Consider the following 23,898-nt stretch of genomic DNA (forward strand, 5'->3'; position numbering starts at 1 on the left):
GTATCTGCTGCTTTATGAGTGATGAAGTATTAAGTAATGAAGTAATGCTGAAACAAGCGCAAGCGCTAACTTCTTTTTGGTTAAACAGGCCAAAATTCACCTCCCACCCGCCTCCCAAATAAATTTGCTTTTACAGGAAACTGGGAAACAGAACTTCCTGGTTAATTCTATTTGTTACTGAACTGGAAGACGAGCTCATCCCTCTCCAGCCAGTTTCCCACAGAGTGTGCAGATGCTAAAATCAGAGGCCATTAAAAACACAGACTCAACAAGCAATTACTTCCTGTAAATAAAGCAGAAAAAGCACAGTATGAGTCACAGTCCCGCTGACATTGGCCTCCATCACTTGTTGAGTCTCTGAATTTAAGAAACATGAAATCCTTGAGATACTGGAGGGAGATAAACAGCTACTGAGACAGTAGCCAAGGTAATACAATGGTAGATGTGCTTACCGATCCTGCTTTGAATGCTCCGATACATGTGCAGATGAAATGGACAGCTGAAGTTTTAGAAAGCACTACATTTAGATTAAATGTACAAAAAGCAGCCTTTAATAAACAATCCACATCTGAGCTGTCTCATAGATTAAAGACAATTTTTGACTAATCGGATTCGACTTCAATAATGCAACTCACCTCAGCAGAACTAACTACTATTTTGTAAAATTCAGTTTCATCCATTCACTTCATCTGATTGTTTTGCCCAGAATGTCTTGAATGTTTAATACATCCCTGAACAATAAGACTCATTTAGCACAGGGAAAGTTCAATTATTATTGTGAAGTGGCAGTTTAATAACCCCTGTGTCTCTGGGGGAGCTGCTTTTAATATGCAGGTTTGAATTAGTTCCATCTGTTGTTTCTAAAGCCTCACCTGTCAGAGTAGCAGAAATTGCTAGAAGGTAGTGCAGATTATTAAACAAAAGACTTGAGAAAAACGCATGAGAGAGATTAGTGTGATTGATGAAAATAGCTTAATGACTGCAAGTATCAAGTGGAGCAAAACTGCTGCTTTGAAATCAGAAGAATTTCTCTATTGAGGTGATTTATATTTTATATCAAGCAGGTCCGTGCTGTGAGTGTTTGGTTTCTTCTTCTCATTTTTTAGAATTTTCGATTTTGGATTTTTTCCCTAGTCGACCAATGAAAGAATCTATTCAGATCCAATATGAACAGACAGAATGATTACAGCAACGAGTTAGTGTCAACACACATGAGGCATGTGAGTATTGTTTAATGACAGACTTGGAAAAATAAATTAAAGCCTAATCTTATAAAGAAAGGTTGTTCTTGCATGTCAGCACTATAGAAAAGCTCACTTCTCACTGATGAGCTCCCATAAAGAGACACTGTATTGGTTCAATTCCTAAAATCTAAAATAGAAAAGGTAGTAATCACAGTGACTGGGAGACACGCAGGTGGCCTGAGTGACCTGACAACAGAATCAGCAAGCGTTTAATCAGCAAGCTAGGATACTTTATTTTAAAAGGATGCAAAAATAATAGTTTGTACTTTGACACAGATATACAGTTACCACAGAAAGACTAAAGGCAAAATTTAACCAACATTTTGTCGGTAAACTACAGAGCTCAACTCCAAGGACAATGCTGACACTTCACCAGGATGAGAACAACTGGGAGAAGAAAATACGACTATACTCTGACCTAACCTAAAAGCTGTTTGACAACAGCCATTCAACAACAAAAGGAGAAGCTGCTACGTTGCTATGGTACAAGCATGTCAGTCCTACGAGTGATTGTGTGCCCACATCACTAGATTAGAAAAAACACAATGAGCAAACAGAGTGAATACAAGTGAAACATAATGCTATACAAAGAATTGTGTTCCCAATGGCGCTAGCATTTAGCCATGCTACTAGCACACCCGTAAATGAACAAATCCTGCCATGACCCACTCTACTCTGCCTCTGATCTGTGGGTCATGCCTTTGCCATAGTAGGATTTGTAATTTAGCAAGCCATTCCTACAGTGATTGTCAGTGTGCGAGGCCAGATTGAGTGAGTACATGTGAACCATAATGTTACATTCGATTATGTCTTGCTAGCAATGCTGATCGTCTTCTGGTCTGATCGCCAGCTTACGAGATGCTGCTGCAGCATGTCCGATTGCATTTCTACAAAGATGATTGAGTTTCAACATTTTTCTCACAGGCCTAAAACGGTCAGGATAGTGCCTCTGTGAGGCTGCAGTCGAGCACAGCAGTGCTATGAGCTAAATGAAAATGTCAAAATGCAAACAAGCTCACAATGAAAATGCTTAAATGGCGATGTAAGGCACATATTGGTTCATGTTTATCAAGTTTAGTATGCAAACATGTTAAAATTGGCTAAAATGAATTCTGACCCTGAGGAGGGCCCTACATGGGTACATGAGGATCTGTACCAACTTTCATGGAAATCCAACTAATTTTTTGTAGAGCCATTTCAATCCTAAGATCTCTGTCGCTGCTGGACCGACCGACCAATGGACAGACACACCAACATTTCCAACCATAGAGTCATGCCACTATCATTCATGACTTAAAACAATTGAACAAGTACATATGAGAGTGTGACTGTGACCACAAAGCACTGAGCCCAGAACTGAGCTGAGTTGAGTTCTGGCCCACCGACAAACTGTATGTGCAGCTTTCCAGCAAAGTGACACACTGACCCGTTGATCATGCTGAGCAGGCCCTCCACTAGATGGGCCAGGTAGGAGACCTGGGCACTCTCATCGGGGAAGATGGGCCCGTGCATGGAGGCCAGCTGGGCCAGGCACTGCAGGGAGTCCTGGGCCATGTCTGAGTCCTCCCGAATCTTCCTGTGTACCTGCAGGGTGAGAGATAAAATGTGTGTCTCATGAAGGGGGAAACATGTCAAGTAGCATGTTAATTAGTCCTCAAAGAACCAGCAGGTGAAAATTGTTGCAAACAAGTGCTCTGGGAAAAGGTCAGACAGACTAGAAACATGTGAGAAACTTCTGCACATCGGGTCTTTAAACAATTTGCTAAAAAAAGCACAGATCCTTTCAGTCTCGTCCTCTTGCCCACCTGTAGCTATTTTGTCCCTTTTGACTAGTCCCTTTCTAGTAAAGAGTGAAAGCTAAATTGAGAAAGTAGTGTGGTTTGAGCTAGCGTCTCAAATCCTCCCTGATTCTCATGACCACCCACACGACTGCAGGCATCTAGCTGACATTGTAGAATAAGCTTACAGTAAAAATCCTAAAATGCTGAAACAAAAAGCACCTCGCTGTAAACATCAGCTGAAAGAGGTGAAACAGAAAATGTGGCTTTATAGATTAAGGAAAACAGGAGAATAAAACATATAAAGTTCTTAAAATGGTGACTGCTTTGCCTCATGTGGTCTGTACTTTGAGAAAATACACGACGACTCCACAGGAGGTCAGCGACCAGGATCACCTACAGCGCAGTGACCTATTCAGCAACAACCCTTGAGCACACTTGACAATGAGGTCATTCAAACACGTCTTCTCGGCTCCTCTGTGCTACTTGTACCATTTTCACAAACAAAGTCTTTGTTGAATTAATTGTGGTACTTTATGGAGTCCAGGGCTCAACTCATATTTTGTATTTTGAGTTTTTAACAAATAGATGAATGATTCTGAATTTGAATTCAGTGTTAAACAATTCAGTTTAAAATTTGAATATTTGTCCAAATAATTAAATGCAAATTTATGATTTTTGTCTGAACAAATTAATTTGTAATAACTTGAATGCACATACGCAATAGAATGCTGTAGTAATGAGTCCTAAAATCTGGAAATCAGTTAGCATTTTTTCACTTCTGGTTCGCTCGCCTCAAAGTCTATGGGGTTTTTGAATTAGTGTTTGGTTAAATGCCTGAAATAAAGTCTGTTGTTACCACAGCCTGAAGATGTTTATATGTTTTGTTCTACGACATAAAACACATCATTACATTTCCCACAATGTATTGATAAACATTTACATGTCTTAGAAAGGTGGTCTAGGTGTCTAAATGGGACTATAGAGATTGTCAGGATATTAAACATCATCACAGTGAACACGGAGACTCATCTACTCACTAGTCCTTCTTTACAGGCCGACTTTAGTTACAAACTATTCTAACTCTACTTTTCAACTTGTACATTGATCAGTTTATAGAAAACCTGTATAGTGATTGTGGAGCAAGACGCTTAGTGTTGCTGATGTTTAAGTCATGTGACAGTGATGTTGTCTGTTTATAGCCTAACATTACCTTTTAATTTCTAGAGATTTAATTTGCTATTTTAAAAAGTGGTGTTCATCTGTGAAGATTATCCTGCTGAAAAAATGTGTAAGTATCATAAACTTGTGTTTGACACAAAGATTATTTTCTGCAATAACTGCAAAATCCAATTAAAAAATCCTGTGGGCTTTGTCGAGGGAACCAGGGTGGTGCCGACTTCAGGGTTAGCCTACATAAAAATGTACACCAGTCTCACTTGTTGTTTCTAGGTGATTAACATCTCCTGAAAGTCCACAAACAAACAAAAAGAATGTTAGAATTAATGTTACTATCTGCAGCAGGTAGGGCAAATAATCAAGATCTTTGTAAATGAAATTTAAAACATTTTATTACTGTCTGAGGCCTTTATTTCTCAGATTTTTCAATCCCTGCAGACACCCTGAGATGAGCAGGTATTTGTCTCCTGCCTGTTCACATTATATCTCTGAAAAGAGAAGCCGGGACCCAGGTTGTGTCGTCAACACACAGCATGACAAAAAAAATTGAACATACAAGTGTTGATTTTGCCCTGATGCTCTGGTGATACTTTTTGTAAATGAAACTTAAATAAAAAGCAAAGAACACCACTCTGAAATAGAAAGTCGTGGGCAAAGAACGAAAAGGTGAACCCATGTCATCCTGTCACCACTTTCAAAAACAGATCAGCTGGTACCACGCAGGATTAATACTTACTTGTGTAACCCACTACCCAGCAAGGCAAAGCGAAACGGTGAATTGATTTTCAGCACGTCTGTTTGAGACCGGGGTCACAGTGTCTGAAGACAAACAATCACTGAGCTCGTCTGTGCCCACAGACAGCCTCAATCAAACCCAGAGTAGAAGGATCTGGCTCCTGATGGAAAAGATCTGATCGACTCAGTCTCATCTCAGTTCAGAGCTTCTGTTCACTTGTGGGATTTGGGGTTTTGTCCGTGCTGAGCTGTTACACTCCAGCAAGAGAGGAGTCATTGTTCTTTTCAGTTGTGAACACACAGATACCCACAAACAGCAAGGCAGCAGCAGCAATAACACTGCGAGTCATCACAGCCTCTCAGCAACATGGGTTTCCACTGACGGTACTATGCAGACGTCTGGAGCTCAACTGCCTTCCTCCTGTGAGCTGTGGCTCTCTCCTCAGCCAGTCCGAGCTCTTTTCCTCTTTCTTCTTCTTCTCCCGTCTCTTGAACCGTCATCCTCTTAAATCCAGACTGAGTGCCTCTTCACCGGCTCCGCACACTATGCCAGCGCATGGCCCCATCGCAGAAGCAATCAAACTTTCAACCTCCCTCTCCTTGTTGCTTCTTCCTCCTCCTCTCAAATCCTCTCCCCTTCTCACTTCCTCCCCCCTAAATTCTTTCCCGCTGCCTCTCCCCACTCCTCCCCTCTCTCCTCTCTCTGGGGTGCCTGGTTGGTCGTAAGCCACGCTTGCCGGGAAGAGATCTCAGATGCTAACGTAGCGCAGCCACCATAGTCTTCGCTGCTGCTGCTACTGCCCTCTTCCAGAGCGTGAAGTCATCCTCTGGAAGAGCTCAGCGAGAGGAGGGGAAGGAAGAGGGGGGTGCCGGGTGAGTGAGCAAGAGAGAGGGAGAAGGAGGGGTGGGAGCTGTAGTGCAATGCCAGAGGATTGAACAGCGCGAGGTCTGAAAAAGCAGCTGCACCAGTGAATGATCCATGCGATGCCAGTTATGTCAGTCGCCTTGAGTCCGACTATAGTTAGAGATACAGAACCGGTGTGTGTCTGTGTCTGTGTGTGTGTGTGTGTGTGTGTGTGTGTGTGTGTGTGTGTGTGTGTGTGAGTATGTGAAGAGTGGGATGGATGGATGGAAGGAAAGAGAACAAGATACAACAATATGGAAAATTCTGGGCATGCAGCTCAGATGACAGCAGATTTTACACTCTGATTAATCAATGACTTTGGTATCAGTGGAGTATTAGTTGCTGTTCTTGTTAATTTGGTGCTTATTAGGTTTATTTTGGCAGTGGACTGACTTCATACAAGTACCAGGAGGCTGAACGGAGGAAAATAGAAACTGAGTAGGGCTTGGTGTCTTTTGATTTTTTTTTGACACTAGCGCTACAATAATGTTATGTTGGATACCTTATATTGAGCATAAATACGTTTTTCCACATAGACCTTCCGTTGCATTCAATAAAAACAGCATTCTTAAATTTTAAATGCATACAAGCACAGCCTATATGAACGTCTAAAAATGGAAAAATTATGATACCAACAGAAATTGAGATCTAAGAATAAGTGAAGATGCGATTTTTTCTCAATTAATGAATAATTCATTCTATAAAATGTCCCAAAAAATGTTGGCCTCATTATTACTTCCCAGAGCCCACCGTTGATGTCCACAAATTGCTTGATTTGTCTTAAACAATCTTTACAATCATCATCATCAATTTTTGCGATCATATATGATAAGAAAGGCTGGAAGCAGCAAATTCATTGCTTAAACAATGACTGAGAAAAGTTATACATTATTAAAACAGTTGCAGCTCTCATTCAGTGCTAATGTCAGGTATGCTCTACTGTAGAAAAGCCAACCTCCAAAAATCTTTTCAGATCCTTTTCTCCTTTTTTTTGAACAAACAAATGTCGCTAGCAGCATCGTTTCCTGCAAGTTGGTGTCTGTGCTGCTAAAAGTGGTTTATTAAAAGGAAGAAACAAGTCTGTTACTCCAATCTATGATCATGGATAGACTGTGTTTTTCCTCTCTGGTGAAAGAATACAGCTGATTGCATCCTTTCAATTTGAGAGTTTAGAATCTCCCAGTTTAACGTTAATATTATAGGAGATCATGAAAACTATGTCCCACTGAAGAAAGAAGGGACCCTGGTTATTTCTGTGTCACATACATATCTTATCAACTTTGATGCTTATCTCATCTTCATTTTGAGAAAGGTTGTCAATATTAATTAGACTGCGGTGTATCTGCTGTTTAAGCAAAATAAGAAAATTAAAACATGAATAAACACTTTAAGGCTATATCACAATACACAATACATATCTTGATATTTTTAAATGTCCCCAGAAGTCATTATAAATACTTGGACTGGGGCTGTAACAACAGAGTTTCACTACACAATTATGTGGCCAAACAAATTCACAATAACGATATTATTACGATATCTTTTGAATTTGAAAAGAAAATGCTAGCCATCAAATCTATCTTTAACTTTGTTTACTGGGTGTTTTCAAAATGCAAGTGTAGGGAGGTGGAGAGTCTGTAACCACAACTGTAAAAAAAAAGCATAAAAAAAAACCCCAACTACACTTAATTACTAGTAAGAAGGCAACCAGATGCACAAAGCCCAACATCTTCCCTGGATTATTCACACAATACTATCATATGTGTTCTATCAACACAATTTAAATATTTCATCTTTAAATATCACGTTATTGTGAATATCGCGATATTGCGACACCAGTAGCTTAGACAGGGTAAAAACATCAGGATCAAGATACTTTTTACCAAATACTTTAATATCGATTTTGTTGGGATGAATATTGGCACTTTAAGTATGAACACAATTATAGTCATCAGTAATGTGGGTATAAAGACTAAGTCAGTACAGGTAAGAATTAAAACAGGTTAACAGTCTGGTAAGTTCTGAAAATGGCATCACTTTACTGTAATGCAGCCTTTAAAACCAGGAAAAGACAACACTTATGACATATCACAATATAACAATATCCAAAATCTAATCTACCACATTTAGTCTTAAAACAATATAATACTGATATACAACCCAGCCCTACGCTAAACCCAAAAACATTTGATAAGGAATTTGAATGAATAAGGATTTAACAAGCAGAACTGATGCTGGATTCAGATTCAATCAAATTCTGCTGAAGGCCAACCTTACTGCAGACACATTTTGGTCCGTACCAAATAAGTATTGTGGTTCAATAGCCAGCCCTATTAAGGAGAAGGAATATAACTGCGGAGAAAACAAAGGGCAATGAGGTAATGAAGACAAGAGTCAAGCGTAGAGAAAAAGCTATAATGAGAAAAAAAAAAACTGAGGGAAGGAAAAAGACAAGTAGACAATAAAGTGAGGGGGAAGAAGGGAAAATGATGGAGGAGATGAGAGAGAGCTAAAGGATAGAAGAGGAGAGAGGAGGAGAGAAGAGGGGAGCGGGAGAAAGAGAAAGGGAGGGGGAATGAGGAATGATATTTATAGAAGGAGACAAAGCCTGGTGTCTGTTTCCTCGGGGGGCTCAGAGGCTCATCTTTCTGTTTTTTTAAATCAACACTGTGCTTCCAACTTATTGTCTTTCGCATGCTCTTTTCCACCATCACGCTCTCTCTCCCTCTCGCAGATTGGGTTACTGTCTGCCTGCAGGCCCAGACAGAAGAGAACCAGCCTCTGCTGCAGCCTCATCAGTCCCTGTGCTCCACACTGATTGTGTTTACTGGGTAAACACCAAATGCTTTACCGTGTGCACTCTCGTACTTCTATATTTGTGAGGACTAGGGAGAGGCTTCTATAACAATGTATAATTGTATTACACAATGGCGATATATCATCATAGAATTCATTTTCTTGAAATACAAATTCGGATTCAACTATTAAAAGACAAAAACAGCAGCAAGGTGTTAGTTTTAGCCAAAACTAGTGAATGCAATATTGAAAAAATTGTGTATTTTATCACACTAACAATGCTTCAATAGAGCAATTAAAGTGGGTAGTCACCACTTGCAATGATACCGGCAACGGGCTATACAAAACATGAGGAATACCTTACATTTAGCTAATTTTCATAGTCTGACAGTATATAATGTCATGCTCTAGTGAGTTTGAGTTTAAGACCTAGAGAGTGAGGACATTTTTGGATAGCGAGGACATTTTGGTCAATTCTCACTGTGTTGAAGGACACTTTAAGGGTCAAGACTTGTTTGTTTGGGTTTTGGTTGGTGTTATTGCCATTGTCATATTTATTCAAAGCACTACATTCCAACACAATGAAAAACATGTGCACCAGCTACCTCCCGTAGTGCAAAGGAAAAAAAACACAACAATGAGATTGTTTCATCTCGTCTTCTTCAAAAGAAATGTGCGTATTTGTGTTTAGGGGCTCATGTATGCTCACTGTTAGATAACTACACGTGTTCAACTGGAGCCCTCAGTTTGTACTATTCGTTTTGTCTGTATTTGTGCATGTTTTCTGAAAGTTTAAAGGTGCAGACGAAACAGAGCAGTACCACCTATAATTGTTAGGGGCAGTGTTGCCAATAGTTCAAGCAAGATGACCACAACGCTATGTTTACTGCTGACAGACACTGCCTTCTATTGAGTGTATTGCTTAACATCTATGCCAATGTAAAGGACGCATAGTAGTATGAGGGCAGTTACAGTTACATTGTATGACATTGACATTTTCTATTTTTATACCATGGTCTGGGTAAATACTCAATTCTGATTGGCTAGGGGGAGTCAATTAACTGTTGTTGTACGGACACCTCTGGAACTCCTGAAGTAGTTCCAGTGAAATTGTCTGTTCACCTGTCTAAATTAATGTGCTACACTGTGTATCTAAAATGAGAAAACTCCACACTACAGCCTGTTCTACTGTTGCTCTGAGTTTACTGTACGAAGCGATTCTTCCACATCCTGCTTGCTATTCAACTCACTACTTCAAGCAAGTCATCTGTTTGTGATATATTTTTTTTATTGAGTTGGGAGCAGTGACATGGTTGGTTAGCTAGCTAGTCGTGTTTTTTAACATGCTGTGAAATTATATTTACTGTTTGTCAACCGTAAGCAATATTACTGACTGAATCTTGCTCACATACTGGCTAACAACTGAGCCAAAGGGTTTATCTTTTTGCAATCAGTCAAACTCTCAGGTGTTGCCTAGGAAAAGGAGTTACTGCTTGTAAAAAACTTTATACTTTGATCGCAAAACACATAAAAATATACACTACTGGTCTTAATGGGTTTTTTTCTTTGGCAAGTGGCCATAGTATAAGCTGATAATGGACACCACCATGAAGGGCATTATCCCCTACTTTTATGTAAAAGGGGCAATCAATCTTTTTACTTCATAAATGAGCAGACGTGTATTACTGTTACGAACAAAGAGTGCAACAGAATGCGTGTACAGTGTGGCTGGCTGTGTGTACGTGTGTTTGCAGTGTTACTGTAGTGTGTATGTGTACATGCCCATTTGATGCCATGAAATAAACCAGATGTTACCAAAAGTCTTGGATGTGTGTGTGTGTGTGTGTGTGTGTGTGTGTGTGTGTGTGTGTTTGTGTGTGCATGTGAGCACACACTCAATCACAATTTCATGGAGCTCTCTAATCATTCAAAGGCAAACAGAAACCTAAAACCCAGAGAAACACAAACAGACTAAAACACACGGCTGAAGCCAAAATTACAGACGCTTCAGTTTGTGTGCTTTGTTGTGCACTCTCCTTTTCGTCTTCCTTTTTTTTTTTTTTTTTTGTTGGAGAGTGCGCACAGTGGCCATGAGGTGTTAAATCGACAAAAGCGTAGAGGGTTCATTTGAAGGAGGCCAACAATCACCAGGGTCTTCTTCCTTTTCAATCTACCACGGCCCATTTATCCCCAAACCTCTCACTCTCCTGCAAATTGCATCCATGTTTCACTTTCTGTCTGAATTGTATTTCTCCGTTCCATTTCTTTTTTAACACTGCCCTCTATACCTGCACCTCTTGTTTTATAGTCTCCCTGCTTTCTCTTACATTACCCTCGTTCTTTTCCTACTCTCTCAACTATTTCTTTCATTCTCTTCCAATTTTCCATCCTCCCCCTCCTCCATCTATCCATCCATCTTCCATCGGTCCCTGACTCTCAGAGCTGTAGCTGTCACCAGCTGAAGTGGAAAAGAGATGAATGCCTTTCCACAAAAACCTTGGGGACCAGAATGACATTTTGGCGGATTAAGCATCTCTTCAGCAACAAAATGGCTGCTACACATTGCATACTTATTGAGCCGATTTTCAAAATATGCGTTTGTCCCATCAGTCAGCAGGGAGATCCCAACCTCACAGCTGGTCCAGACCCATAGCTATTAATATTGATCTGGCTACTTTCTTTTTTCATTGATTTGTAGATCAATTGCAATTATTATCAATTAACTTTCAGACTGACCTGAGCCACCCTATTGACTTCGATTATGTCTGATATTTAAAAAACCTAAAACACCTTGATGGCTACAGGAGTGCAGGCTATTGGTTCAGATATTCTACTGTCAAATTTACCTAAACAGCACCCCCACTTTTAAAAAATCCTGTTAAGTACATGTTTGTTACAACTTCATATTTTCATAGTTTTGCCATAATTTCTGTCTGCTATGATGTTGTACTCACCAGCGTATATGCCGATATCTGGAAAGATGGCAACATTGCTACAACAGCCCTGGGGCCTGGGGTTTAAGGCACTGACCATGAACCATAACATCTCCAGTCACATCCAGCTGGGAAGGTGTTCATGCCCCATCTCTCTACCTCACTTTTCTGTCATCTCTCCATTATTTTCACTTGTCTAATAAAGGAATAAAATGGCCCAAAACTGATCATTCTGATTAAAAAACAAAAAAACTGTTACATCAAAGTGTAGCAGGACAGAAAATATGACAGACAGTTTCCATGTCACACAATCGTAGAAGCTATAAACAAGGAAGTCGAAACCTGGTTGATCATGGGACTCCTCTTCTGAAGTCTTGTTTGTGATGCTGTTATCTGACCACAGAATTTAGCTTATTATCGATTAGGGATGGGACAATAAAAGATTTTGCATCGCATTTAATTAAAACAAAATGTAAAGTTAAAGTGATTCCATTACATTTTGTTTTTTATTGTAAAGTTTCAAGAGTAGATTGATTATCAGAATAATATTGTGAATCACAATTACATTGGGCAGGATATCCATGACATGAAATTTTCACATCGTCCCATATCTATTTCCAATGCAACGAAAATTAAGAAAATAAAACCAAACTGTAATCAACCTGTATTGTTACCTCATTAATATTGCGTTTTAATTTCTTTACTCCTCTATGACGGTAAACTGAAATTTTCAGGTAGACATTTTAAGTCTTGGACTTTGGGAAACACTGATCTTGACTTGACACATGCACATTATTTTTAGGGGCTTGATATAAAAAGCTTTCTCTTAATTAAAAATAAATAAATTATGATATATAATAATATTCAATGCTTCCTACAGTCGTTCTGCTGCTCTCTGCTACCAACCAGGAAAAGGAAAGTTGTACCTCAGTGTCATGTTAAATTTAACACGAGTTGAATATAAGTTTTTAAACTCATGTTCAGTTTTCCCAGTGGTATAGAACATGGTACTGAATGTCGATATATTTCCAGGTATTGTATCACAGTTAGTTAGTTCATTCCAGCATCGTGACAATACTATTTTACAGGCCAAACAACTAATCGATTAATTGGGAGAATCAACAACAAATTAATCTACAATGAAAATAATCAGCCTTATGCATGAAGAGAGGTCTCTGACCACCAACCAAACCTCCAGACTGAATAAACTGACAGCAGCCTCCTGTTAACCGATCAGTGATGGAGCCCTGGAGCCAGTTAATAGGAGACTGACAGACACCCACCCACAGAGGGACGAGACTCCCAAGAGCCCCTCACCACAGTGATGAGTGTGTGTGTGTGTGTGTGTGTGTGTGTGTGATGGGTGGGTAACTGTGGTTGTTAACAGGGGCCCCTAATCCTGGGGCCGGGCTCTAATCCTGCAACCGGTCTGTTGTGGACTGTGACCCTGATGGCGCGTGTCTCTGAGTGCCCCCTCTACACACACATACACACACACATACACACACACACTTACCCTGGCCAGCCTGTTACCCCTCGCAGCTGAGGGGAGACAGCAGCTGAGATAGCAGAGGACCGCATTCAATTAAACAAACACACACACACACACACACACACGCACAACACACACAAAGGCACAACACAGATCCATGCAGACAGACACACAAACATACACTCCACAAACTCAAATTGACACAATCCCACAGAGACAGATATGCACCAACACACACTAAAATACACATAACACAAGCAGGAGGATGCTGTAACACACTCACACACACAGACACACACAGACAGCTGACAGTGCCACAGCAGCCTTACAATAACAAACAGTTGAGCTACTAGAAATACCAGCGCGAGAGATGAGACTGAGGCATGAAAACTGAAACCAACACAAAACACATCCTGCAGATTCCAGCAGCAAAGAGAACCGACCGAAAAATGACAAACATTTTTATTCATGTCAAACTGCTGCAACTGGCCAATCAAATCCCTGATTAGGCCTGTGTGCTTTGTATAACAAGCCTCTGATTACAGTCGCTGTTTAGTGACAATTATAGTTATTTGTGATTGCTTTGTCATCATGAAAAGTCATGAAAACTTTTTCAGGTGCATGAAAATAGTTGGTAAATGAAGGATGATTATCAGTCACGAAGATGGTAAAAGCTGCATATCAACACCTGCAGATTGTGAAACAAAACAGCTACTACTTCACCAGTTTAACGATTTTTTGTTTTTGTATATAATGTCAGTATAAAAGTACTTAACCAAAACAGAATCTCATTCAAAGTTGGTGATGAACTAATGTGGATTTTTTTCATGCAGCTTCATTTTGTCTTCATTTTAAATCAGCAGCATCAACCTCCATCAATCATCATCTGGAAACAGTGTCTACCGAGGTATGGCACACATTTAACCAAAAGAATTAATACCACAAAGTCACAACATGAAAATCATGTGTTGAACCAAAAATCACTGAGCTGCACGACAACATGAAGTGAAAGTTAATGTCATTTTCAAATAATTCATGTTGACTCTTTTTTGTTGTTTCTACACTGTTTAGAGTTAGAGATGATGCAGTATGTGATCAAATTATTGTAATTCATTTTATTTGTGAAATGGAGCCACGCTTTGGACCATTACTTCCTTCTCAGCCATGATACTTTGTTGTAAGTTTCATAGCAGTGTAGAGGAATGAGTTTGCTAGAGCCTGATGATTTGCAGTCTTTGGGGTTAATGCCAATACCGATATTAGTAAGTAAAAAGTTCTGATAATGACATATCGGCCAATATATGAATTGTTTTTGCAATGATCCCTAAAATGTGGTTATCAAACTCTTACAAGAAAAATATTTAATGGAGGCAGGATATTATACAGTTTAACAATAAACTTTGGCTAAAATTACATTTTAGTGCACTGACAAAGTAAACTTCACGCAAAACGTAACTATAAATTAACCCAAGCATCATTTTCACTGTGTTCTTCAAAACCAGAAAGTTATAGTCACATTGGCCAATATCGACAATATATACATCGATACTAATATATAGGTGATAAGCCAATATCAGCATACTGATATATTGGTCAGGCTCTAAGTTTGATTCTATTGAAAATACTGAATAATTGTTCAGTATGTTTCCATATTCAAAGAAAAGGCTCTGACCTAAAGCTGGTCTTTTATGTCTCTGCATAATCCAAACTGAAGAGATACAATGAAGTCACAAAGTAATACAAAGCAATAGATGTTCAAAATAGTTCAGGATAAAATGATTGAAACAGGTTTTCCAAGGTTCTTTTTCAAGCGTAACAACAGACATGAAAAACCTAGAGTTATTACAAATCGAAGAACCCATCATTCATCACTACTTTCTAATAAATAATAAAAATTCTAATAAAATAAAAAACACAAATCCAGCCAGTACGTTTTTGTAAATGAGCAAAAAACAGTTTCAAAGGCATTGACTAGGTTGTAATTGTTGGGTAAACCTTTCCTTTAAGAGTGATTTACAAATTGAATAGTCATTCAAAGCACTTATTTAATCTCTCAGTATTAGAGAAGCAGTACCAAGACGACTTCAATCAATGGGTGTCAGAAAAGGCCGACTGATGGGTCGTCTCTAAAGTTCATGGTTTCACTTGTCAATTCAAAGACTCAGGCTTCCTACATCTTTTCCGTCAAGTCAAATTAAAGCACTTTTCAAGCATTTTCAAGTGGCATTTTAAGCTTTCTAGCACCTTGCAGCTGTGGTAAATTATGTTCTATATAAATACACTCAAAATGATTATTTGACTTAATCAGATTGAATCAGATTGTGCCAACAACCAAAGTTATGTTCTGTGACAGCATTTTACTGCGGGATGACAGTTTAAAGGACAACACAGAAAGTTTCATGGTTTAAAACGTGTTACCTGTCTGTAAGTAGACTTCTATAACCTGACTGAGCTAAAATAAAGCCATGTATTTTCAAAGTAATACCAATTCCAAAGAGTTTCAAGCACTTTGTACAAAATCCAAACAATTTTTAACACCACACTAAAATTTAAGTGCTTTCAAGGATTTCCAGCACCTGTATTAATCTCAAGAATATGACCAATAGCAAGTGGCCGATGATATTCGAGGAAATCTATCCAAAATATAAACTGATAGAATAAGAAAATGCACAAATCCCTGATTCACTAATCTAAGCAAAATCACATAAGTCTCAGCATGCTGAATCATACAACTAGCCAAAGATGCCCAATGCTATTCAACGTTTAGTGTGTCAGGGCACAAAGGGCTAAGGGAGTAGACCAGTATTCGGCAATGTGCAAGCAGTTTGTAGAGTAAAGTTAGTTTGGTGTGACGGTAACAGGGTATAGCTGCAGAGTCATGTAGGTGGTGGTGAAACAGGTAAAAGGCTAAAGGAGTGGATCAGTAAATGGCAGTAGGCAACTGAAAGGCAGAGGAGTGCAGCAGTATCTGGCGATGGGCAGCCAGACGGTCTGGATGGATGCTGAATGGAGGAGCAGCTGACCCGTTTGTTCCACACTCCTCTTCCACACCGTTTGCTTAACCAGCGTGGGCCGCCTCTTTAAACAACCAAGTCAGTCACTGCACAAAAATACACATTTGCTCCACCAGGCAGTCCTCTGGACAGTAAAACAATAACACAACCCCACTGCAAAGGACCCATAAATCAATTTAATGGTGCGTCCGAAAAACCCACGGAACTAGTAAAAACTCAGCGTGCTCCAAAAAGACGAGGTCAAGTGAGAGTTCTCTGCCCAACATGAAAAGTCAAACTGTCTCTCTTTGTTTATCCTAAATAAACCACCATCTTAAGGTCAGGAAAAAAACAGAAGAAGAAGAAAAAAGAAGTAGAAAGGGTAAAGCAGGACACAAGGAAACTAATGGAAACATGTGAGACATAAAGACCTGAACTTTGGGTGAGAAACCAAAAACTGAAAAAACTAAACTGAACACAAGTTGTAAGAATTTTAAGGTGTGATTTAAGCAATGCGAGACATTTTTCAAACCTGTAGAAACTCTGAGAAGAAGGAACACATCAGTGATGGAGGGTACTCACTGTGAAGAAGAGGTCCATGACGCGCGTGTCCAGTAGTGCTTCCCTCCAGGACTCCGTAGGCTTGAGCGTGACGTTCTGTGTGGCCTCGAACATGGCGATGTAGTGGCGCCCCAGTGACCCGACGACAGTTAAGGCCAACACCAGCATGAAGAGGAGGAGGAGGAGAAGGAGGAGGAAGAGGAGGAGCGGCACACTCAAAAACACCAGCTCCTGTCACTAAGCTCCCTCTCAATGGGTATTTTGGTCTCTGTGTGTGAGTCTTTGGTTTCGTGTGTCTTGGCAGCAGAAACTTGTTAGCCAGCTCTCCCTCTCATTAACTCTGTTAATCTTTATTCCACAAAAGCTTTTATTTTTTATTTTCTCACCCTCCCCTCTGTGGTTGCTTTGTTGTCTTGTCCTCCCTTTCTTCTCTTTCTACCTCGTCAGCTCTTCATCTGCCACAGTGTTCACCCACAAACAAAACCTTGCCTTCTTTCTCACCCTCTTGCCCACTTTTCCTCTCCTCCTGTTTTCCCTTTCACCCCCAACTCTTTGCCTCGTTCCGATCTTCACCCTCTTCTCTTCTTGTCCTCTTCTTCACCTCCCTTCCTACCAGCACTCCTTCGCTGTGCACACTCAGATTTCTCTCCTCTGCTTCCTCAAGACACACTCTCACTGCAGCCAATCGAGACTCTGCGTTGCCTCTTTGTCCACTCCTCTGCAAGACGTCCTCAAGACTCCTTACTGCCCTGAAACACCCCCTTTCCCCTCTGTTGGCCAATCACTACGTCCCTTCTCCTGACTGCTTTCCAAGACCAAAGCAAGACAGTCTCTTTGCCCTGTAGCACACATTCTTCACCTAAGACTTTTCTCCTTACACTTTAACACCATTTTCCCTCTTGGGGACTTTCCAAATGCCTTGTCTTTATCCTAACAAGATGCTGTCTCTCCTTGACTACACACAACACTTTCTCTTGATTTAAAACTTTTTCTAAACCCACAACACAACCACACTGTTTAAAAACTATAAAAACCTTTTCATCTTAACAGCTTTCCAAACGTCCCTTTGCTCCTTTCTCCCAAACAAGTCTCTCTTTCTCCGTGCCCCCACAACACACACACAGGCTCCTTATTTAAGACTTTCTCTGCACCCACAACAAGCTTTTACACAAACCCACAACACACACTTTCTCCCCACACAGCCACAGCGCTTCCTGTCCTCATTCAAGTCTCCCAAACACACCCACAGCGTGCTTTTTCCTGAGCTCACTGAGAACAATCCTCATTACAGCTCCTTCTACTCTCCCACACCAGGATTTTCTCACTCCTCCTTTCAACACACACACTCTTTCCTCAATCAAAGCATCTTAACAAACACGAACCAATCAAGAGTTCAGCGCTTCTCTTCTCGTCCCTGTCCAACATACACAATCTCCTGATGAAGACTTAATGTTCAAACAAGACAGCAGATTTGTCAGCATTACAAATAAATATACCCAAAGGATCAACACATGATATTCTTCTGCTGCTTTTGTCCAACTTTGCCTCTCTGGAATGTCACTTTCCTGACTTTATTTTTGGGAATTACAAACAGAGAATCTCTCTTCACTTTAACCTCACAAGAGAACAACCAATCAGAATTCTCTCTTCATAGCCCCTCTCTAATACCACTTTTACATCAAAATTATAGTTGGTATAGTTTTTTTAAACATGGGTAAACCTGCTAAAAAACAGGGGATTGTGAAGCACGAATGAGCTGGGAAAACAGTGGAAAGTAGCAGATCATACACCTCGTCGGACTATATCCAGAACACGGGTTAATAATATTCTGAATTAGACACATTGTTTTGTCCGGAGCTGATTCTTTCTCATCTTTGTTGAGAGTCGCACATGCGCAGTTTTTAGTTTGTGTAGTAAGATGGAAGCCACTCTCAATGTAACTGTTGTTGCTTCAGTCTCTTTTTCAAACGCAGCGCTGACTCAATGGTGTTGGAGTGCTGCTTGAACTGAGACGTTTGGAAAAGTATGATCAAGCCAGTGTCCTTGACTTCAACACACGTCATAGCATCACGCCTGACGAGTGGCGAAAATAAGTGTGTCCACCCAGGTGCCAATCTGAGCTGGAGCCGATAAACATCGGTGACTACTGCAGAGTCAGCTGACGTGGGCGTGAATGAACAAATTACATTTAAGGCAAAAGCCAGATGTTGGCGGGTGTCAGTGTGAAAGGGGCCCAATACTCGCTCATCTGAGTCTCAATAAAACAAACTCTCTGGACATTTTTACAATCTGAGACACTCGTCCCCTCATTCACCAAGACTCTTTGTTAACCAATTAACTATGAGTTACTTTCATTGTCGATTTATATGCACATTATTTTTCAGATCAATTGTTTGGTCTGTAAAATGTTAGAAAATAGTGAATAATGGCCATTACAATTTCCTTAAGTCCAAAATGATGTTTTCAAATGTCTTGTCTGTCCAAAAGTCCAAGACTCAATCTACAAAGTAAATCAGTAAATCATCAAAATTGAGAAGTATGAAGATAGAGGATTAACTGCTTATTAAAATAGGTGCAGAATAAAATCTTCTGATCAACTATGGATTCATTGTTTCAGCTCTACTTCAAACCACATTTGTTTGATGGTTTCGCCTTCAAATCCAACTGAAATATTTTAGATACCCTGAATCATTTTATACATAGTATGTTTCTCACATTGATTTATTTGGTATATTTGGAACCTGTGGAATCTCAAATAAAAGTAGAATAAAGTTCTTTGGGTTTCAACTATGTTTGGCTGCACAGCAGCAGTTAGTACTGACCAACCACTGGAAGATCAGTGGAGTTTTATGGATTTAACACACGCATGGAATATTTTATTGTCTCCTATGCAGGATATTGACCAAAACTTTTATAACAACCAAATTCTTGTACGACAACCATGATAATAATAATAATAATTTATCTGTGTAGGTTTTCTTTCCATATTCTAGACTGTACAAGTTTCCTTTTGCTTGAAAAATAAAATGAAATAAAAGAAAATGACACTCTCCTTCTCTCTGTCTTCTATCATCCACACACACACACACACACACAAAACACATAAAAACACACACAGACCGTATCACTGGCCCGTGGCTCTGTGACAGCAGAAGGAGGAAACTTCTAGAGGAATGTTTGATCAAAGCCAAACAGCGGCAGAGGCCGGCGAGGTCACGCATTCCTCCGACACCAGCCCACAGTCACTCCCCATGCACACACCCCACCACAACACACCACACTTTTCGGCACAAAAGTTGGCACCTGTCTAAGGGTCTGTGAGATTGTGTGTGTGTGTGTATGTGTGCGTGTGTCCAGCGCTTGGCTTTCAGGCCTCGTTAAAAATAGTCGTGGTGAGGCAGAAGACCTCTAACTGAACCTTTCTGAAGCGAAAAGGAATGAGAAAGAGATCGGAATAAGTGAGGAGGGTGCTGCAGTATGACCAAGTTCATGTTTATTTGTTTTATACCAGGGTTTAACTTTTTATTACTGTGAAAACATCCTGAGGTTTTTTTTTAGGCTTGGTTTGTTTCCCTCTTTCACTTGCATTTAAGTACTTCTGAACTCTAACTTTAATGTGTCTTGATGCCGATTGCATAAAACTAAATAAATACGTCACATAGCTAGCTTTTATCTTGCAAATCCCTTTGTCACAAGACAGACAAATGTAACACGAGGACAAAGAGAGGCACAAGAGAAGAAATGAGCAGTGGGTGCGTTTTGGATCCTGCAACAAGTGGGACTGAACAACCAAGTCCTGCAGACGGAGGCCGTCTCCACAGGGAGGGACCACCTCAGTGACAGAGGTTGTACAAACCCTCCTAAAGATCATATGACTGAGACAAACTCACAAGAGACCTCAGGAATGATAACTACACAGCTACTTCAACTATTTTACACAGCCGGACAGAGATGTAAACTGGGTCTGACAGGTTGTGACACCATAAAGATAAGAATGCTCTGCATCAGGGGAAAAAGTTTCATCAACATGAATTAAAATATATTTTAAATTAACAGTAGAAATGCACACCAAGAATACACAAATCATATTTGAGACTTCCAAACTTTCTGGAGGGAATGTGTGGAGGTGATAGACATGGTCTATCATGCTCATGTTTTCTGGTCTTTTTTCTTTATTTAGACTGTCTGGAGAGAAGCGTCATCTCAAAAGCTCTGGATTTCAGAATCAGTACAACATTCTTCCTCTCTACCTTAGAAATATCCCTGATGGGCTAAGATGGTAACCACCAGCCTAAGAAAAAGTCCTGGCAGCAATTAAAAAGGCCAAAACAAAGCACTTGCTTAAAAACCTGGGACCAATGAGACTGACTTTTCAGAACTATTTTACATGAGACAAATCTGCCTTGATTTACTGATCACTCACATGTGTTTGTGTTTTGCTTACTGTCCTTATAATGTGAAAAGTGTTCATGAATAGGCAGTAACAAAAAAAAGACTTCCAAACTTTTTGATAAAATAAATAAAACTAAATCACAGAATGTGAAAATACTGAAGGAATATTGTGATAAAAGCAGGTGTTTCTGAGATAAGACAACTTTGTCTTTAAAACAGCTTACAGGAGAGTTGGGGGGAAAGCAACATAACAGTCATGTCAAAAAAAAAACTAAACCAAAAAAAATCAATTTATCATCAAGACAACCAGAAAATGACACACAAAAGTAAATACACACTACTTACTGCTGCATTAAAGATACATTGAGCACATAGAGGTGATTAACCTGTACTAAGGTATTTCTGTGTAATGGGGTAATTATTCAACCTTTCACCTGTTATTACGTCATATGTGTTCCCTGGGTTTTTAAATAAACACACACTACATGCAACATCACGACTGAGTCATAGAAATCCTGACTGTTTTCTTACAATTCTCACTATTACCATCATGAAAAAGTTGACAGCTGACCTGGCAGTTTAAACTGCTTCTCCTGATTATAAAGTCTTCACTTAGTTTGAGTTCAAGCCTTTGATTTCTGAGAAAAATGTACTCGCTGAGTTGACAAGTGAATTTACTGTGCTATCCACTCCGCTTCAAAAAAAGAAAAAGATGGACTGCATGTGAGTGAGTGTGTGTGTGTGTGTGTGTGTGTGTGTGTGTGTGTGTGTGTGTGTGTGTGTGTGTGTGGTGTACATGCCTCCAGGATGAGTAATGTGCGCGGAGTGACTAGGACATGTGGCTGTGGTTTGGTGGGTTTTTAAAAGACATCACCTGCTACTATCTCAACCCTTCCAGCAGGCTCAAGAATAACTAATGTGACACGTCAATTTTCCACTGGAAAGACAAGACGGACTGACAGATAAGCAGGCACACACACAGAAACACAATCGACAGGCCTAATACACACCAAATGTACTGACCGCAAGAGTTTCAATCAAACACGAGTGAAGAGATTCACACACCCCTGGTTCTCACATGCAGTTGCCAAATTCACAGCCAGACGGACACATTAACACTGATTGTAATACCTTGATTAACAGCAGCCAGCGGTCAAATGCCAATAAAGCTGCTGCTGGTAAGTTTGTCTGATCCACCAGTTACTTCGGCAGAGAAACGACCAGCATTTCAAGTTTAATTTCCTGCCCTGATTCTATTTATTTTGAGCAAAGCAAACAGACTATTATCAGCTCCACATCAGTGACAGACACCTGGCCATCTAGAATTTATGGTCTAGCATGTGAACCTTAGCCCAGGTACTGTGCATCACTGCATGGCTCTCTTCTTCAAAGCATAAGGGAACATAGCTGCAATAAAAAAAACATCATTCTTTCCTTCATGGGCTATAATTCAGTGAGCGTTGCTAAGCATAAACTAACCACATGACTACAAAACAGCAAATGTGGGCTGAGCCTTTCTGAATATACAAGAGAGGATGAATTATGTGCACCACAAAACCAAACAACAATATGTCAACGACAACATTTTCATTTCGTCATCTTTCAGGGTTTGCTCATTTTGTTACCACATGCTAACAAAGATTGACTAGCTATTAATTATACTCCACCAAGATTTTTCAGACATCTTAGTCAGCGCCTTTGCAGATTTGATTTGTCACTTTGTCAGCACCCTTCTATTAGCAGGACTCAAAGTCAGCAGCCATGCTCGCAGCTCTGAGGTCACACTCATACACAGCTGTACTTTGTGCTAAATGCTAACGTCAGCATGCTAACACGCACAAAATGACAACACAAACATGCTAATATTTAGCAGGAATAATGTTTACTATGTTCAGTGTCTTAATTTAGCCAGTTAGCATGTTTCTAACTAGCAGTAAACAGCATAGCTGAGGCTGATGGGACTGTCTTTAGTTTTAGTTTTGACAGCTGTATGATCATAAACCAAAGTACTGGACAAAATAAAATTCTGACTTGATTCGGACTCGGAAAGTTTTGTGCTCAATTTTGTGCACATCTGTCAAGTAAATGTTGAGTTGTTTCATTGCACAAGTAAGAATTTTGACCATGTGAGGGTGCTGGATGAAAAGTCAATGGATCACCCAAAGAATCAGGGCTGCACAATTAATCAAAATATTAAAATGTATTATATTTTAAAAATCACAATGGCCAAGTGTAAGATCCAATTTGCAGAAGCTGTAGTTCGTTGATAAAGGTAAAATGTGTGACACAACAGAATATAATGAAGTAATGTAGTGCTGCAGAGATGTCCTGACTTACAAATCTTGTTCTCCAGATGTAAGAAACCATGTTTGTTTGATACAGACCCCAAAACGTGTCACCTCATCATGATTTTGCTTTCTTTCCCCGGAAAAACTGAAAATTGTGATGGAAAGGTTATCATTCCCACTATCGTTTATCTACGGAAGATGATTAGGGCCAATGTAAAAACAAGAAAGAAAAATAATCAGTTCTTCATTATTGCTCAGAATTCTGACTTATTTCACCGTATTCAATTCTGTCAAAATATTACCGTATTTTGCAGCCTTACAAGTAAAATAACTATAAAATCTTTGTCAAGACATTAGACTGCATACTACACATTAAACTCTTCACCAAAGACAGTGAGATCCATCGCCTTGGGTCAGGACCATACATTTTGGTACAAAATTTCATAGCAATACTTTTTTATAACATTTCAGTCTGTAGCAAAGCAATGGACCGAACAACCGACATCTGGGTTACACACAGTTTGGCTAAAAAGGATCATGTCAATGTGCTGGCACGTTTTCTTAACTGAATTCTAAATATTATATAGTTCAAGACCATTGCAA

At 39.8% G+C, this 23,898-nt stretch overlaps 2 protein-coding genes across 2 annotated transcripts in view; one reads left to right on the forward strand and one right to left on the reverse strand.

The window, feature by feature from the left end:
• cox17 (cytochrome c oxidase copper chaperone COX17) overlaps positions 1 to 23,898 on the forward strand; it is a 192,135-nt gene that overhangs the window by 58,599 nt on the left and 109,638 nt on the right. The gene's annotated exons all lie outside the window — the stretch shown is intronic.
• xpo4 (exportin 4) overlaps positions 1 to 23,898 on the reverse strand; it is a 64,730-nt gene that overhangs the window by 22,387 nt on the left and 18,445 nt on the right. Inside the window, exons 7-8 of the mRNA XM_084361981.1 lie at positions 16,637 to 16,749; positions 2,671 to 2,828 (exon numbers count right to left, since the gene is read on the reverse strand). Of these exons, the coding sequence (XP_084218107.1) occupies positions 2,671 to 2,828; positions 16,637 to 16,749 (271 nt within the window). The remainder of the gene's footprint in view (positions 1 to 2,670; positions 2,829 to 16,636; positions 16,750 to 23,898) is intronic.

Source organism: Pagrus pagrus (assembly GCF_965226575.1).
Source record: "Pagrus pagrus genome assembly, chromosome: 9".
Classification (NCBI taxonomy): Eukaryota; Metazoa; Chordata; class Actinopteri; order Spariformes; family Sparidae; genus Pagrus; species Pagrus pagrus.